This window comes from Meriones unguiculatus, chromosome 16 (genome assembly GCF_030254825.1).
Source record: "Meriones unguiculatus strain TT.TT164.6M chromosome 16, Bangor_MerUng_6.1, whole genome shotgun sequence".
NCBI lineage: Eukaryota > Metazoa > Chordata > Mammalia > Rodentia > Muridae > Meriones > Meriones unguiculatus.
In genome coordinates this window covers 1,698,489-1,715,497 of record NC_083363.1, presented here as the reverse complement: position 1 = coordinate 1,715,497, position 17,009 = coordinate 1,698,489, and the positions used below count along the sequence as shown (strand labels likewise).

General features: G+C 60.3%; 3 protein-coding genes across 3 annotated transcripts; 1 reads left to right on the top strand and 2 right to left on the bottom strand.

Annotated features, from left to right (window-relative positions):
• Positions 1-971: 971 nt before the first annotated feature.
• Positions 972-2,608, top strand: Ltb (lymphotoxin beta). Its single transcript, XM_021655908.2, has 3 exons — positions 972-1,165; positions 1,438-1,750; positions 2,047-2,608. Exons 1-3 carry the CDS (start codon positions 1,004-1,006, stop codon positions 2,475-2,477), a joined length of 906 nt encoding a protein of 301 aa, XP_021511583.1. The 5' UTR covers positions 972-1,003; the 3' UTR covers positions 2,478-2,608.
• A 2,904-nt stretch (positions 2,609-5,512) lies between these two features.
• On the bottom strand, positions 5,513-8,192 carry Tnf (tumor necrosis factor). Its single transcript, XM_021655900.2, is given in 5 exon segments — positions 5,513-6,689; positions 6,952-6,999; positions 7,155-7,209; positions 7,747-8,034; positions 8,037-8,192. Coding segments are annotated over 5 exon segments (966 nt in total). The 3' UTR covers positions 5,513-6,270.
• Positions 8,193-9,168: 976 nt separating this feature from the next.
• Positions 9,169-11,074, bottom strand: Lta (lymphotoxin alpha). Its single transcript, XM_021655838.2, has 4 exons — positions 10,712-11,074; positions 10,362-10,482; positions 10,212-10,290; positions 9,169-10,077 (listed from the first exon to the last, which is right to left on the bottom strand). Exons 1-4 carry the CDS (start codon positions 11,065-11,067, stop codon positions 9,671-9,673), a joined length of 963 nt encoding a protein of 320 aa, XP_021511513.2. The 5' UTR covers positions 11,068-11,074; the 3' UTR covers positions 9,169-9,670.
• Positions 11,075-17,009: the final 5,935 nt, after the last annotated feature.

Genomic DNA, 17,009 nt, shown 5'->3' with positions numbered 1-17,009 from the left:
GAGGGGCGATGGCCTGAGCTCCCGGCCAGCTTCCCCGGACCTGCTCTTCCCTAGGCTCCAATCAGCCATCAGCTCCGCCGTTACTTTGGTTGGTGCTGTTTGCTGAATTCAAGGAATCACTTATTTGTCCAAACATTTCACGCTTCTGGAGGGATGAGGCACCTTCCGGGCTCGCTCCCTGGAGGTGGAGTGCGCTTGCCTGCTTCTCTCAGTTTGTATTGAGGGAGGTGTCATTACCGTTGGCCTTCCCCAGAAGGAGAGAGAGAGGGAGAGAGAGAGAGAGACTGAGGCCGCAATCACTGTGGCCTGGCTGAACCCTGCCTTTCCCATCTAGTTTCAGGACCTGGGACCTGAAGAAGTCAGCCAGTGTGTGCGGAGGGCCGCCTCGGAGACGAAGACACAGCTGTCCGTGCTTGGCCTCCCACTCAGTCTCCTAACCCCTGGTGTGTGTGTGCACGCGGGCTCATGTGCGTGCATGCGTGTGTGTGCGTGCGTATGTGTGCATGTGTGTGCGCGTGTGTGTGCACGTGTGTGCCTGCGCGCATATGTGCCGGCGCGCCTGCAGCCCTCCCTCCAGCAGCTCTGACCTGTGAGGTCCACAGGCACGAAGACCACATGGGGGAGCTGGAGCCCTCCTGGACATCACAGGCCCGCTGCCTGGCCCGCTGCAAGCCCCCTTCCCTCCCCGGCCTGGCCTTCCCTCCCCGGCCTGGCCTTCCCTCCCCGGCCTGGCCTTCCCTCCCCGGCCTGGCCTTCCCTCCCCGGCCTGGCCTTCCCTCCCCTCTCCTTTTCCCTGAAACCCCTCTGCCCCATCTCCTTCCCCAGTTCAGAGAACGCAGGCATCCAGGCACCCCACGCCCTGGCCCCAGCTCGGGGTAAACAGGAAGCTCGGTGAGGGGAGCCGGGGCGTCGGAAAGTCCCAGGCAGGTGTGTGGGTCCGCAGGGAGGGGCGGCCGTGCCCCGAGCTATGAAAGCCCCTGCCCGCTCCGGCTCCTGAGTCTGCATGGGGACGCGGGCACTGCAGGGCCTGGGTGGGGGGCCCCGGGGGAGGGGTTGCCTCTTGCTGGCTGTGGCGGGAGCTTCCTCGCTGGCGACCCTGCTGTTGGCAGTGCCCATCACTGTCCTGGCCGTGCTGGCCCTGGTGCCCCAGGATCAGGGACGTCGGGTGAGTGGCTGCAGCGGGCGCGAGGGCTGCGTCTCCCGCGTGTTTATTGACTCAGAGCTGTGCTTCTGCCTACTGGCCCGGCGGGCGGGCCTGCCCAGCGGGAGCGTCTGGTCTGGCTTTGCCCACTCAGGCCTGCCTGGCCTGATGTTGCAAGCCCCTTTCGCCTCTCCTCTCCCTGACAGCCCGCCTGTGTCTTTGTGCACGCTCGGGAGGGCTGGGCTCGGCGGTTGGGGCGGGATCCGAACCCCGGCGCTGGGCCCCTACCCCTCCAGGTTGAGAAGGTCAGCGGCTCGGGAGCACAGGCGCAGAGAAGACTGGACGACAGGCCGCTGTGCCTCCCGCCCTCAGCCCCCGGCCCCTCGGGCACCCCTGAGCCCCGCCTGCACCCCCAGGGAGCCCCTCCTTCCGGGGGCCGAGGCGCCCCGTCCCCCGGCCCCGTGGCGCCGTCCCCTCGGGAGGCACTGGCATGGGTGGCCACCCCGTCGCCCGCCGCGGGCCCCACAGCAGACCCTGGGGCTAGACGGCTGCCGACGGGGGCAGCAGACGCGGGGCTCAGCGCCCAGCCTCCGGCTGCCCACCTCATAGGTAAGCTCCTCGGGTGGAGGCGGGCAGTGCCCGCGGGGCACCCCACGGCGGGCCAGGGCCCCCGAAGCGCCGCTCTCCCAACTCCTCCCCCCCCCAAGCGCCCGCGTCTCCAAGTGCCCCTCCCCGGTCCGACTCCCTGGAAACGGGTTGAAAGGGACAGAAAGGCCGGGACCCGGCCAGCCAGGGCCTCGGGGCAGCATGGTTCTCCCCCGCTCCCCGCCGGGCCCGGGTGGGGAGCCCCGCCCCTCTGCGGTCCCCTGCGGAGGCCGCAGCCCGCGCGTGTCCCTCCCCCGCAGGCGCCTGGAGGAGCGGGCCGGGGCTCGGCTGGGAGGCCAGCCAGGAGGAGGCGTTCCTGAGGAGCGGAGCGCGGTTCTCGCGCGCCGGCGGGCTGGCGCTGCCGCGGGACGGCGTCTACTTCGTGTACTGCCACGTGGGGTACCGCGGCAGGGCGCCCCCTGGCGGCGGTCCGCTCACGCTGCGCAGCGCGCTGTACCGCGCGGGCGGCGCCTCGGGGCGCGGCGGCCCCGAGCTGCTGCTGGAGGGCGCGGAGACCGTGAGCCCCGCCGCCGAGCCCGCGCGCCGCCGCGCCCTGTGGTACACCGGCGTGGGCTTCGGCGGCCTGGTGCAGCTGCGGGCCGGCCAGAGGCTGTACGCCAACATCAGCCACCCCGACATGGTGGACTACCGCAGGGGGAAGACCTTCTTCGGGGCGGTGATGGTGGCCTGACGGCCGCGCGCCCTGGGCGGAGCCGGCGAGCCCGCGGCGGGGGGCGGGCGGGGAGGGCGCGGATTCTGGAAATAAAGCGTGTGAACCCTGCCGCGGCCCGTGCCGCGTGCCTTCGTGGAAATGCAGGCGTGGAGTTGATTCTGGGGAGCACGCAGGTGCGGGCCGCCCCGCCCGGGGCTGTGGGCACCGGCCGCGCCCACCCCGAGGCCTGCCGCCCGCCAGGGCTCCAGGTGGAGGCCAGAAGGGGCAGTGGAACCCCAGTGCCAGGTCGTTAGGGAGGCTGGTTGCGGTTTGTTAGTAGCTGTGGTCAAAGAAGAAACAACAAAAAAATTAGAGTCAGGGGTTTTCCTAAATTCCCCCCCCCCCGTCCCCTTTCTCTCCTGTCTAGTGTTAGGGGGTGACACTGGGGGGGGCGAGTGGGGTAAAGGGTACAAAAAAACCCCACAAAGTACTAAAAACCTGGTCCCCACAGGACCCCCTCACATACGCCCTTTGTCCTGGCCTCTGCCCCCCTGTGAGAGGAGTCCACACAGGGGCAGGTGGACAGTATTCGTTCCCGGAGAGAAAACCCGCACAAGACAGAGGAACAGAGAGCCCTGTGGGCCGGGAGCTTCCCCACCGCTGGCTGCCCGACAGCAGCTACCTCTCTCTCTCTCTCTCTCTCTCTCTCTCTCTCCATTTCTTCCTCTATCTATCGATCTATCTATGTATCTACCTACCTTCCTACCTATCTATAGGCAGGCTCACATATAGGCCTGGCTCGCCTGGAACTCGCTCTGCGGGCCAGGCTGACCTGGAAACTCAGAGACCCGCCTGCGTCTTGAGTGCTGGAGATAAGGGCGTGTGTCAACATGGGCTCGGACAGCTGTTGTTGAGGGGTGTCGGGTCAGTCCCAGGCTGTTAAGGGGCAGCCGGGTGAAGAAAGCAAAGGAGAGAAGAAGGGGAGCTGGGAGAGGGTGGAGACTGAGGAGGTCACGAGGAAACTGACTCTTGCCCTGGGGTGCCTGGTGGAAATGGAAAATCCTCACCCTTTGCTCACACTGAAGCGCCCCCCCCCCCAAAGCTGGGACACCCTGGCTGGAGGAGGCGGAGGGGAAACCAGGGTTCTATGTAGGTCACCCCAACCTTGGAACATACCACATGATTTTCCCCTCTTGGCTATGGGGTGAAGGGTGGCCCAGCCCTCCGTGAGCCCAGTGGGCTGACGCTTTCTGCAGTTCCATTTCCAATTCCATTATCTTTCTTTTCTTGTTTCCTTAACCATTTATTTACTTTTGTTTTATGTGCATTCGTGTGAAGGTGTCAGATCCCTTGGAACTGGAGTTACAGGAGGTTGGGGGCTGCCATGTGGGTGCTGGGAATTGAACCCAGGTCCTTTGGAAGAGCAGTCAGAGCCCTCAACCACTCCAGCCCCACCCCTCCTTTCTGAGAGAGGGTCTAACTGTGTAGACCACACTGGCCTTTGGAAGAGCAGGCAGAGCCCTCAACCACTCCAGCCCCACCTCTCCTTTCTGAGAGAGGGTCTAACTGTGTAGACCACACTGGCCTTTGGAAGAGCAGGCAGAGCCCTCAACCACTCCAGCCCCACCCCTCCTTTCTGAGAGAGGGTCTAACTGTGTAGACCACACTGGCCTGGACTTGAAACTCTTGAAGATTTGGCTGCTTCTGCCTCCCGGGCATTGGGGCTCGAGGCCACACAGCAGCTCCATATTTGCCTCTGACTGATGGAACACGGGCCTTCCAGTGGGGCGAGAGGGTGACCAGCTTTGGCTCCTGAATCTTCTGCTCCCTGCCGTCGCCTTCCTTGTTCAGTCTAGTTTCAGGGAAAAGCCCATGCAGTGGGTTCGGCAGCCCCCTCCCCCACAGCTCATCGCCCTAGTCATCCTCCACAGCCCGAGGTGCTGTCTGCTCGCTGGCCTGTCTCAGCAGGCGGCTGGTGCGAGCTGTTTAGACACAGTCCCCTACCCCTGACCTGTCTTTCCTCACCTTCGCCATCCCCCAACGCCCACCCAGCTCTGGCTCTGCGTCCCCCACAGTCTTGGCACCAATAACCAGTTCTGAATAAAGGTGACCTTACACGCTTCAGCAAGCACTATTGAATAACAACAACAGCAATAAATTATTATGTCATTATTATTATTGGTGGGATCAAATTCAAGGCCCTGCATGTGTGATTAAGTAATTAAAAAAGGGGGGTATTTAAACATGGTACTTTTCTCTTTCTAATCCACCCACCTCACACAGTCATCATTTGTCAAAAACACTGGGGAAACCAAGGCTGACAACGGCCCCTTCACCCACATGGAACCCCTTCTTTGTTGTCGCTGTCTTGGAGTTGAATTCAGGGCATTCCAGACTAAGCACTCCCCCACCCCACCGGGACACACTCTGCAGAGCCACGCTTTCAGTCCTGTGTCTTTTGAAAACATTTCTCTGTCTTCAGAGGGTGGAGAGAGCAAGGAGGCTGGTGGCTGGGAGGCTGAGGGGGCTGAGCTGGCCCTGTCCATCAGGGAACCGGCACAGGTGGAGGCCGAGGGGCCTGAGCCGGCCCTGTCCAGCAGGGAACCGGCACAGGTGGAAGGCAGCTCTTCTCTCTATCAGCCGGGCCTGCTCGTCTGCGCAGAGGGAGGGTGAATGGCTCAGGGAGCATGGTTAGTGCTTGGAGCCTGGACACCTGAAGCTCTGGGCTCTTCCTTGGCTATGATTCAGGTACCTGAGAATGTGGCTCCTCCCCAGCTCCATCCGAGCCACACAGCCGGAAAGAAGGGCAGTACTTTCCCGGCAGGTATTCGGAATTCCCAGAGCGGGAAATTCCCGTGCCCAGAGGCAAAGGTAATTAGGTTTGGGCTCCTGTTTCCGGGGAGAGGTGGAGATGCTGGCTGGCTTCTGTTCCATGGGGTCTTAGTGACCTAGGGGCATAAAGGCTGAGGTCTGGACCCAGAGACCGGAGGCCTCTGGAGGGAAGACTGTAGGGTCGGCTTCTCACCTCCAGGGAGAGACAGATGCAGACTTCATCCCAAGACAAATCATTTTTCTTTTTCAAGCAATCTTTATTTTTGCGCACACCCGTAGGGTAGTTACAGTCACGACTCCCGTGGGGAGCAGAGGTTCGGTGATGTGGTGACAGCCTGGTCACCAAATCAGCATTAAGACAACTGGGTTACATAAATAGTTTGTTTTAAACATAAGCAAAAGGAAGGCGGTGAGCCGGGGAGGCCGGGTGGGAGGAGCTGATAGTCCAGCTCTGTTTTCACAGAAAACACGACTGTCTGGGACAGCTCCCAACACTGGGTCCTCCAGGACACCCGGCCCTTCACATAAATACATCCATAAGCAAATAAATAAATAAATAATAATAAATAAATTATCAGAAGTGCAATTATAAATAGAGGGGCTGGCTCTGTGAGGAGGGCTGGGCACCACGACTCGGGAAGAGCCTGGAAACTGGAGACAGGAAGCCCTGAGACCTTCCCCAGAAGCATTCTGAGCCAGAGGCAGCCCAACCTCCCCCCCCCGCCCCTTTGCAGAGCCCAGGAAGTGGGCTTTGAGGCGACACTGAATTCTGAAGGCCCGTTTGCATCCTTGATGGTGGTTCGTGAGAACCCCACAGTCCAGGCCACCATCCCTGCATCGCGTGTTTCTGAGTGCTACAGCCGTCAAAGTTCTGAGCTCAGAGCCCTAGTTCCCTTTCTAAGTTTGAGGGAGATGGATTGGGGCTCTGAGGAGCAGACAATGAAAGAGTCCAAGTGGGGGCTGGGTAGGGAACGGACAGACGGACGCCCGCCCGTTCGCTTCACAGAGCGATGACTCCAAAGTAGACCTGCCCGGGTTCGGCGAAGTCTAAGTACTGGGGCAGGTTGACCTCGGCGCTGAGTCGGTCTCCCTTCTCCAGCTGGAAGACCCCGCCCAGGTAGATGGGCTCGTACCAGGGCTCGGGCTCGGCCCCCTCGGGTGCGTCCCTGGGGCAGGGGCTCTTGATGGCAGACAGGAGGCTGACCTTGTCCTGGTAGGAGACAGCGAAGCGGCTGACGGTGTGCGTGAGGAGCACGAGGTGGGGGCAGCCTTGCCCCTTGAAGAGGGCCTGGGAGTACACGAGGTACAGCCCGTCCGATGGCACCACCAGCTGGTTGTCCCTGAGCTCCATGCCGTTGGCCAGGAGGGCGTTGGCACGCCGGCTCAGCCACTCCAGCTGCTCCTCCACTTGGTGGTTGGCTGAGGGAGGGAGAGTTGAGTCAGTGCGACCTTGCCGGCTGGTTCACACCCGAGCCTCAGGTTCTACCCACGCCTCCCTCACTTCCGGTTCCTGCAGCCTCTGTCTCCCGGAGTCGGCCTCGAGGTCCCGCTGACGCCTCGCTTTCCAATCCCCTCCCTTTGGCTCCTTCACATCCCGCCTCCGAGTTCTGGCTATCCTCAGCCTGGTTTGACCGCCCCAAATCCTGTCCCTTCACCCCAAGACACAGTGCATGGCTCTCACCTACGACATGGGCCACAGGCTTGTCGCTGGCGTTCTGAGAAGAGGACCCTGAAGGGAAGAAGAGAGGCGATGAGACCCCGAGGCTTCCCGGCAGGCCCCCGTGTCCGTGGACCCCATTCCCTTCCCTCCCACAGCGAAGCCTCTTCCACCCCGGCTCACTGCCCCCTCCATCCTAGATTAAGAGAGAAGCTTGGACCACGTACTGAGTGTGAGGGTCTGGGCCATGGAGCTGATGATGGGGAGGCCGTTTGGGAACTTCTGTATGGGAAGAGAAGGAGGTGAGTAGCTGATGAGTGACCCCAAAGGAGAAGCACCCCCCTCCTTCTCTTTGCCCCACATCTGGTTTTTCTTCTTCCCCTCTGCTCGTTCATTCGTGCAACTGTGCGGCATCTTTCTGTGCAGCGTCCTGAGCGTTTCGGCTTGCTTTATCTCCCCTCATCTCTCCGCTCACCACTCCGACCTCCCTTATCTCTGTCTCAGGTCTTTATCTCTCGATTCTGCCCTCTCCTTCTGGCCGCATCTCTGTCCACATCTGTACATGTGTACACACAAGCTTGGTCACCCGTTCATTCCTCCCTGCGTCCATGAAGGGTGTTTCCTGAGCTGGCTTCAGGGGTCTGAGATCCTGCTGTCTGTCTTGTCTGTCTTCCTACCGTTACTCTCCACCCGGTCTGCGTCTCCTCTATCTCCACAGGACTTGCGCCCAGCAGCCGGCCTCTTCCCCTCCTAGCCTGCCTCTCTTGCCTCCCACCCTGCTTCTGCCCGAGTGGGAAGGAAGGCTGCCCAGACACTCACCTCTTCCCTTTGGGGGCCAATCACCCCGAAGTTCAGGAGACAGAAGAGCGTGGTGGCCCCCGCCACGAGCAGGAAAGAGAAGAGGCTGAGGCACAGGCAGCGCCTGGAGCCCTGGGCGCCCGCCGACTTCTGGGGGAGCGCCTCCTCCGCCAGCTCGATGTCGCTGATCATGCTCTCTCTGCTCATGGCGGCCTTTCCAGAGGAAGATGCGACGCCTCGGGCCAGTGTACTCGAGGGACAGAAGCTGTCCGGCTGGCTGCTCGCTTGGCTGGGAGCTACTTGCAGGGGTGCTGGCTGGGTGGCTGCTCTCCCTCCCAGTGTCCTCGCTGAGGGTGCTTCTGCTGGCTGGCTGTGCAGGCAGCTGCCTTTATAGCCCTTGGGCAAAAAGAGGGCGGGGAAAGGCTCTCATTCGGCTCTCGGAAAACTTCCTTGGTGGAGAAAACCATGATCTCATGTGGAGGAAGCGGTGGCGCCCTGCACCTCTGTCTCGGTTTCTTCTCTGCTGTGGGGGCAGAGGTTTGGAAAGTTGGGGACACCCGACATCAAGGAATCTCCTCCCCGTCCCCACCGGGATTCTGTGGCAATCTTGGGCCAATCAGTAGTGCGTGTGTGTGTGTGTGTGTGTGTGTTTGTGTGTGTGTGTGTGTGGTAGGGCCCAGGAAACTGAAACCCATTTCCTCTTTGCCCTCCAGTGTTAATAATTGTTTCTTTGCAGAGATACTATGTCTGTGTCAATTTCCCTTTGATTTCTAAACGGGACTTCCCTGGGCTAGAACTTGGCATTGGGGGTGCTTCGGAAAGCTGGGTGCATGGGGGGGGCACTGGGGAGGGCAGGCCCCTGTCTGGGTGCTTGGAGGAAGTGGCTGAGCAGAGAATGGCCTGGGAGGAGGCGTGAGCCTGGCCTTGGGGAGGCTGGTGGGAGTACCAGGGACGAGCCTGGGGCAGCCCCAGCGGGAATGAACTCAGCCCTGGGAATTCACGGACCCCACGAGGCCGGCCTTCTCCTTTCATTCTGACCATGAGCGGGGCTGCCGCTTTCAGTCTCGGCTTCCAAGGAATGTTTTCGCAAAGCCTCTGCCTGCAGCCTCGAGGTGCGGCCTCGTCCCTCAGACACCCCTGTTCCACGCCCCCGGCGTTCCTGCCAACCCCTCCGGCTTCACGCCGTCCACCGTTCCCGCTCCCTCCCGGGCCTGGACTTCTCCCACGCTCTGGTGTGGGCTCTCCTCCCCGAGCCCTCATCCCTCCCCTCTCCACACCTGGCGTACCCTGTGGCTCTCCTGACCCCCTGGAGCCAGGAGCCGCGGGCTCCTTCGGATCTCCTGCTCTGCCCACAGCCCCTGACCCCCGCAGACCTCCCTCCTTAGACCCCGGCAGCCTTCTCCCCCGAGCCCAGACACAGGCGAGCAGACGCGATTTCAGAGAAAGGAGGTTTATTGGGTTTCACTGAGTGCACAGGCGCCTTGAGGATGCCTAGCCAAGCGGTGGCCCTCGGGGCCCTTCGCTTCCTCCCGTAAGCCTCGGCCACTCACACCTACTTCTCTGTCCCTCCGTCTGGCAGACGAGTCCTGCCCTGATGCCGCCTCAGGCCACGTGTCTGGGGCCTAGCTGTCACCTGCGGCCCCTCCCCTCCTTCTAGTCTCCATAAATAAATAACTTAGCCGTTCTCTTCATAAATAGTCCCCCTGCCCCGGCTCCGGCCCTCCCCACGCCTGTCCGTCCTCCGCATCCAGGTCTCTGCCCCACGCAGACCCACGCAGACCCCGTCCGCGCGGGGCCAGCCGGGAGGCCTCGGTCCTCGGCTGCGCATCTGGAGCCCCGGGGGAGCTGCGGTTCCCGGGAGGGCCTCGGGCGCCCTGGGCGCCAGCGCGCGGGAGTGGTGGTGGGCAGGGGAGGCGGTGTGCCCCTCCGGACGGGCAGGGCGGAGCTACAGGGCGAAGGCCCCGAAGAACACGCTGCTGGGGCTGAAGTGCAGGCGGGCGGCGCCGTCGGTGCGCGTGGACAGCCGGTCGCCCCTGCTGAGCAGGAACACTGCGCCCTGGTAGAGCGAGCGCACCCAGGGCCCCCGCAGCCCCGGGGGCACCGACTTCTGCGCGCTGAGCAGCGGCACGTGCGACGGGTACTGCGCCGAGAGCAGCCGCACCTCGTGGGCCAGGTAGACGGGCGCGGCGCCGGGCGGGCGGCCGGCCCCCCGGAAGAGCACCTGCGAGTACACGAAGTACAGGCCGCCCGCGGGCACCAGCAGCGAGTTGTTGCTCAGGGAGAAGCCGTGGCGCAGGAAGGCGCGGTCCGTGGTCGCCCTCCAGAGCAGGGAGCTCTGCTGGCCGGGGTAGCCTGGGAAGGAAGGAAGGTCGGAGGGCGAGGTCAGAGGTCAGAGGTCACCGTCCCGCAGGAGGCCGCGGCGGCGGGACCCGGGGCCCTGGGCAGGCGGAGGAGCCGGGGCTGGACCTCTGGGGGCACAAGTTTACCGACAAGGTGAGCCGCGGGCTTCAGGAGGGCCGGCTGCTTGTGCGGAGGGCGGCGAGCCGTCCCCGCCGAGGAGAGCCCCTGGGGGAGGACAGAGTTGGGAGGCGTCCGGCCGCCCAGGCCTCCCCGGCGCCCACCCTCCGCTGCCTCACCTGCGTGGCCAGAGGCAGGGCCAGCAGCAGCCCCAGGAGGAGGGCCGCGGGCGCGCCGAGCACCCTGGAGAGGGGGAGTCGCCCCGGAGCCGGCATGGAGGGAACCTGCGGACGGCGGGCGCTGCGCGGCGGGGGCGGGGCGCGCGGGGTGGGCGCACAGGGAGGGAAGGCCAGAGCCCCGGAGGGGAGAGAACCGCAGCAGAACCGGGCGGAGGAGGACGGGGCAGAGAGAGGACAGATGACCGAGTTAGGCAGCGCGGGAACAGACCAGACTCAAAGCCTCGGGCCCAGACCCGTGAGCCCGGGGCCCGGGCAGGTGGCACAGGAAGGGCAGGCCCCGGAGGACTCACCTGCTGTGCGGGGTCCCTGCGCCGCGCTCGGGTCCCTTTATAGAGGAAGCGGCGGCGAGGCAGGCGGCGGGCGGGTTCTGGGTCGGGGCTGGGGCCTGGGGAAGCCCCCAGGGCTCGGAGATGCTCCGTTTCAGCCGAAGGCAGGAAAGGCTGAGGCCGAGGAGAGAACCGCAGGCCCGGGGCTCAGACAGCTGAGTTCTGGGAAAGGGAGCGGGGTCAGGCGACTGTGGGCTGCAGGGACTCTCGGAGCAGGCCCAGGCCTCGGCCTTCCCGGGAAGGGCCCAGTGATTCGTGGAGGTGGAGGGGCGCCGCTGGGGCGTGACTGGAAGCCGGGTTCCCTGAAGAGCGGGCTTCATGCCACCTGCGCACCCTTGACTGCTCACAGCCCTCCTGCCCCGCCACATCTGGAGGGCTCCTAGCCACAGGCCTAGCCGCACCTTTTTTTTTTTTTCCGGGTTTGAACCCAGGGTCTTATGCATGCTAGACAGGCCTTCCACCCCTTCAGGTACATTTCCTCTCTTGTCTTTGGGGGTTCAAGCCACACTTGTTCCTGTATCTGTATTTTCTGGTCAACTGCCAGTTTCATGTCAAGGAGCTCCATTACAGAATGCCTCCCCCAACCCCTGCCGGTCTGGAGCACCCTGGTGTGTGACGAGCTTAACTGCACCCCCTTTCGCGCTAGAGAAGCAGTTCTCAACCTGTGGGTCGCGGCCCCCCTTGACACACCTCTGTCTTCAAAAACATTTACACAATGATTCGTAACAGCAGCGAAATCACCGTTATGAAGCAGCAACGAGAATATTTCCGTGGCTGGGGTCACCGCAACATGAGGACCCGTATTAGAGGGCCGCCCCGCTGGAAGGTTGGGAGCCTGTCTAGAGTGTCCAGGTCTGGAGGATGGTTTGGGGGTTCCCGCAGAACCCCGCCACAGCCTCGCCTCTAAGGTCTCAGCCCATCCCTGAAGGGGTTCCCCGCACATCAGACTTCTGACCCCCGAACACCCCCCCCAGCCTTCCTGTAGTCTGTGCCAGCGGCCTGGGGTGCATCTCAGGCGTCCTGCTCGCCGGGCGTGTGTGAGCCCCCAGTCCCAACCCCACAGCCCGGCAGCCACATTGGTTGTTTCTTTCTTAAGACAAGAGTTTAAAATATTTACTTATTTTGAGGGCTGGAGAAATGCCTTAGCCGTTCCGAGCGCTGGTTGTCCGTCCGGAGGACCTGTGTTAGCTCTTGGCACCCACATCTGTCCGGAGGACCTGCGTTAGCTCTCGGCACCCACATCTGTCCGGAGGACCTGCGTTAGCTCTCGACACCCACATCTGTCCGGAGGACCTGTGTTAGCTCTCGGCACCCACATCTGTCCGGAGGACCTGCGTTAGCTGCCGGCGCCCACGTGTTGACTTTTTACACTGGAACCTCCAGTTCTGGGGGTGTCACGCCTCCTGCTGGCCTCTGCAGGCACTACACTCAAGTGGTGCTAAGATATACGAGCAGGCAAAATCCGACACACACAACAGAACGTTGAACATATATTTATTTTATGTGTGTGTGCAGGAGTGCATACAGGTGCCACTGTCACACGTGGAGGCCGGACGACCGAGTCCTGCCAGCTTGTTCTCTCCGCCCCCATGGAGGGTCTGCGGATTGAGCTCAGGTCATTAGGTAAAGGCAGCAAACACTCTCACCCACTGAGATATCTTGCTGGCCCGTCCTGCTGTCTTTCTTAAAAAGATTTATTATTGAGGACCCACACACACAGATATACATGTGTGCGAAACACCAATGCACAGAAAAATGAGATAACTGAAAAACAGATTTATTATTATTATATCATCATCACCAAAGTATTTTTCAAGTTTTATCCTTTAGTTGTCATTACAGTATATATGCACCTACACATTGGCACCTATATACGTAAGAGACAGGATCTCACTGCGTAGACTTATCAGGCTGGCCTTGAACTCGCAGAAATGGCCTGCCTCTCCCTCCCAAGTGCTGGCTAAAGGTGTGTGCCATCACTCATCTATCCAGCTGTCTATCTATACAAGCCAGGATCACCTGTGCAGAGGATGGCCCCAGTGTCCGCCCCTCCCCCGTCAGTTGACAACCCCCAGGGACATTCCTGCAGCCAGACCTGGGTAATCCCCCCGGAGACTCCTGTTCCAGGTGACTGTACACAGTGTTAACAGTTAAAGTCAGTGGGGATGCTGGTGACGGCCGTTGCGTTTGTTTCTAGCTCTTGTCTGACAAACACTGAGTAGAAAACTCGTGTGCACAAGCTTGCAAGTTACAGCTTTCAAATAGCAGAGTTTTTGAAAACCATCTTTTGGTTGTGTTTTATAAGAGTGCTGTGGACGACAGCCACGGCTGTCAGTGCTGACCTGCTCCGATTCGCACTGTGCTCTGACTGGCGCCCCTCCTCCCGGGTCTGGGGTAGGGCCCTGTGGGACGAGGCCTGTGGCTTAGGGCCAGACATCTTTACAACCAGTTCTTACACAGGAAGGTGGGGGAGGGGCAGCGCTTCTAGGTCACGGAAAAAGGAGGGTTCTAGTCTCCACGACCCGTGTTGGTAAGGAGGAATTCCAGTTTCGGTGGCTTGCCCTGGGGGAAGACGCGGGCAGGACAGAAGCCTGGAGAGGCAGAGACTGTTCTCACATCTCAGCCGTTGCTCATTCCGAAGTTCCCCGAGCTCAGGCTCTGTCCTTTGGGGGCCTGTGTCGTGAGCCCCGTGGTTCTCACACAATCTCTCCTGCGTCCAATATAAACTCTTACCGTGCACCAGGCACAAGGAACTGGGGAGACACATGGGCCCCTGACTTCAGGGGTTTAGAGGCGTGTTCTTAAGTTTCACGACCCTGGCAAGGCAGCCCAGGAAGTTCCTGGACCTGAGTATTCATTACAGAGGTAAGCAAGGGTGGGGGACAGTCATGCCCATGAGAGAACCCTCATGGGCTGACATGTGCATCTGAGCACAGCTGGAATAAGCAAAGAAAGACTTGCGGGCAAGCAGAGAACACACCCTGCAGGTTTATTTTTGTTTTTGTTTCCAGATCAGGGTCTTTCTGTGTAGCCCTGGCTGTCCTGGAACTCACTTTGTATAGACCAGGCTGGCCTCGAACTCGCCTGCAGGGTTTAAAACCAAGGAAAGAAGCTTAAATTTCATTCTAATGAGATAGAGAGCCACCCACCGACAAATTTAATTAAGAGAGAGACACTCTTACGTTGTCATGTTATAAAGTGGAGTCTAGAAGCAACATGAGGAATGGAGGAAGGTTGTGGGGTCATTCCGGAGGCCAGTGGTCACGGCAACGGCCCAGCATGAAGATGACAGGAGCCTGCATCTGTGTAAGGCAACCCTCAGGAGAAAGTGCTTCAGGGCAGAGCCCAGATGTGGGTGACTGCCCAGGTGTGACCAGGAAGGAAACGCAGACCGGCCTCTTTCAGGGCTGGGGGATGTGGTTCAGGCGGTACAATGCCTGCCTCGCAGAAAGCCCTGGGTTCTACCCCTCCCATAACTGGCTGTGGTGATGCATGCCTGTGACCCCAACATTTGGGAAGCGAAGGCAGAGGATCAGGTGTTCAAGGTCATCTTTAGCTATATGATTACACGAGACACTTTGTTGAACAAACAGACAGACAGACAAACTTGGCCCCTGTAATTTCTTGTCTTTATCTTGTCTTTTTGTTCTTTTGACCTTTGGAAGTGCTGGCAAAGGGACCCACAGCCCTGAGCATGCTGGATAATTTAATTTTCACATCGTTAGTGTCAACTTTGGCTCCTTTCTGTGTTCCCCTTTCCCTGGGAATCTTTGTGCTCCCTCTTGTTTATGCCTCTTAAGTGGTAGTAGCTGATGGACTGAGACCCTGGCTAAGCCGTATTAAAATAGAAAGTGGTATTGCAATTAAGAGGCGGTGAGAGGGGGAATTAGATTTCCGTCAAAGAAGAAGGTTGGGACCTGGAGGGACAATGCAAAGAGGAAGGCGAGGAGAATGAGGCGATGTGAGAGACAGAGGAAGGAAAGGCAAGAATCAGCAAAGCTGTGTCACGGGAGCTGGCAGGGTGCTGAAGGATGTGTCTTGCCAGGGGCCAATTTTGGTTTCAATCTCAGTTTTGGAGGTTGTGTGAAATTCGGTTTCTCTCTTGGGGAGGCCAACAGCTGTTCGGGACTTTCCCGGGTGGGAGGGCCGATGACTGGGAGTCTTGGGCAGAGTGCAGGCCCTCACAGGAGAGGCCTCGGGAATCTCCAGGGCCTCTAAGCCAGGCTTAGGCGGCAGTGGCCACAGACCCGTGTTTCTGGTTTTGGCCCCAAATTTCATCCAAGTTTAACCTTAACCCGAATCACAGTGTGAACTCAGCCTCAAATCTAAGCACACAGCAGTCAGCGGACTCCCAAGTAAACTGTCCTGTGAACAGCGCCTCCTGTCTCTAATGCTGCTCAGTTACTGACCCCAAACACACAGCAGGACACGAGGTGGGCCTTCTTCCTGAGCCAGAAATTACGGCTGGACTCGGCCCTGCCCTGTGGTACCATCCAACAGCCTTTAAGGAGTGTTGACTGAGCACCAAGCAGGAAGTTTGTTCAGAGCAGAAAGCAGGCTGGGGCACAAAGGTGGGACGAGGAAGCCGTCCTCCCGGGCCGGGGATCGTGTTCCAGCGAGGCCAGATGGGGGAGAAGCACAGAGGAGCTGGGGGTGTGGCTCGGAGGTGCAGCTTTTGCCTAGCCCGTGTGAGGGCCCGGGTCCCATCCCCAGCATTGCCATAAAATGAAATGAATTGGTAAAAAAGTCCTCGAGAAAACCAGACAGGTGGCATGGACAGTGGGAGGGGCAGCGGTGAAGACAGGCCCAGGTGACAGACTGGGGAAAGTGTTCCATATGGAGCAGCTGGGTCTCGGGAGGGGCGTAAGAACGGCCACGCGACCGCATCAGAGGCACCGGGAAGGGCTGGGGGTGAGGCCGGGGAGCGTGGCAGGACCGTGACGGGCCACGTAGGAGAGGCAAAGGATCTCCCTGTTACTCAACCATAAGATCTTTGGGAAGGTGTGAGAGCATGTGTGATGGGGTGGGGTGATCGGGGAACCGTTCCTGTGTCCCTATGCCCTCTGTGGGGGCTGTTCTCCCCTTGATGCTAGCCTGAGGGAGTGGGGCAGAGAGAGGCCAGGTTGCCTACAGCCTTCTCTTCTTTAGAGGCTCCCAACTGACCACACTTCCTGTCTGCACAGCTGTATCTCCGCCAACATCTGTACTCTGCTCCTAGCAACCTGGACACCTGGTTCAGCCTCTCTTCGCCTCTCACCCCCTGCCACCATCTTCAAGCCCACACGAACCCTAGGCTCCGGACCGGTTCTCCAGCTTTCTTACTGTCTCCAGCCTCAGCCTTTCCCGTTAGCCGCCCTGGAAAAGGCCACACCTTCTCCCTCAGCTTCACTGGTCGGCTTGCAAGGGCTGTAGAGACCGCTCAGGGGTTACCAGAGCACACTGCTCCTGCAGGCCACGGGAGGAGCCGGCGTCCCAGGCCCGGTGGCCCTCAGCCGCCTGTGACCCTCTCTCGGCCTCCGTGAGCACACGCGATAACCTAATAATAACACAACGCTTCTGAAGGCTTTGGCCTCTGGACTCTCCCGAGTCCCAGTCCCCATCCCCCGCTCTCTCCCCTCCACTGAATTAGCTCTTCACTCTCAACCAGCTCTCTAGCTTCTCTTGCTTCAAAACTATTTACATTTACTTATTTTGTGTGTGTGGGGGGGCTCCAGTGCCTGCGCGGAGGTCAGTTCCGTTCTCTCTCTGCCTGGTGAGGTGCAGGAGGAGTTTCAGGTCATCACTGCCCGGTACGGGGGCATGCACCTTTAATCCCAGCTCCGGGAGGCAGCTGGATCTCTGGGAGTTCGAAGCCTGCTCTACACAGCAAGCTCAGACTAGACGAGGCTACATAGTAAGACCTATCTCAGGTTTTCCCCCCTGTTTCTTCAAGACAGGGTTTCTTTGTGTGTCTGGCTGTCCTGGACCTTGCGCTGTTCTTGAACTCAGAGATCCACCTGCCTCTGCCTCCCATGTGCTGGGACTAAGTGACTGTCCACCAACTCCTGGCTGAAAAAAACTGTTTTTCCTAAACTCAGTCAAGCACCTTTTCTTGCTGGTGCGTCTTTCCAGCCCTCTTCCTGGTTTATCGTTTTTGGGGACAGGGGACTTGAGCCAGTGCCATGTAGCCAAGCTTGGCCTTGAACTGGCTGTGTAACTGAGTCGCCTCTGCGCTCCCAGTCCTGCCTTCAGCTCTCAGAGGCTGGGACTGCAGACATAAGCT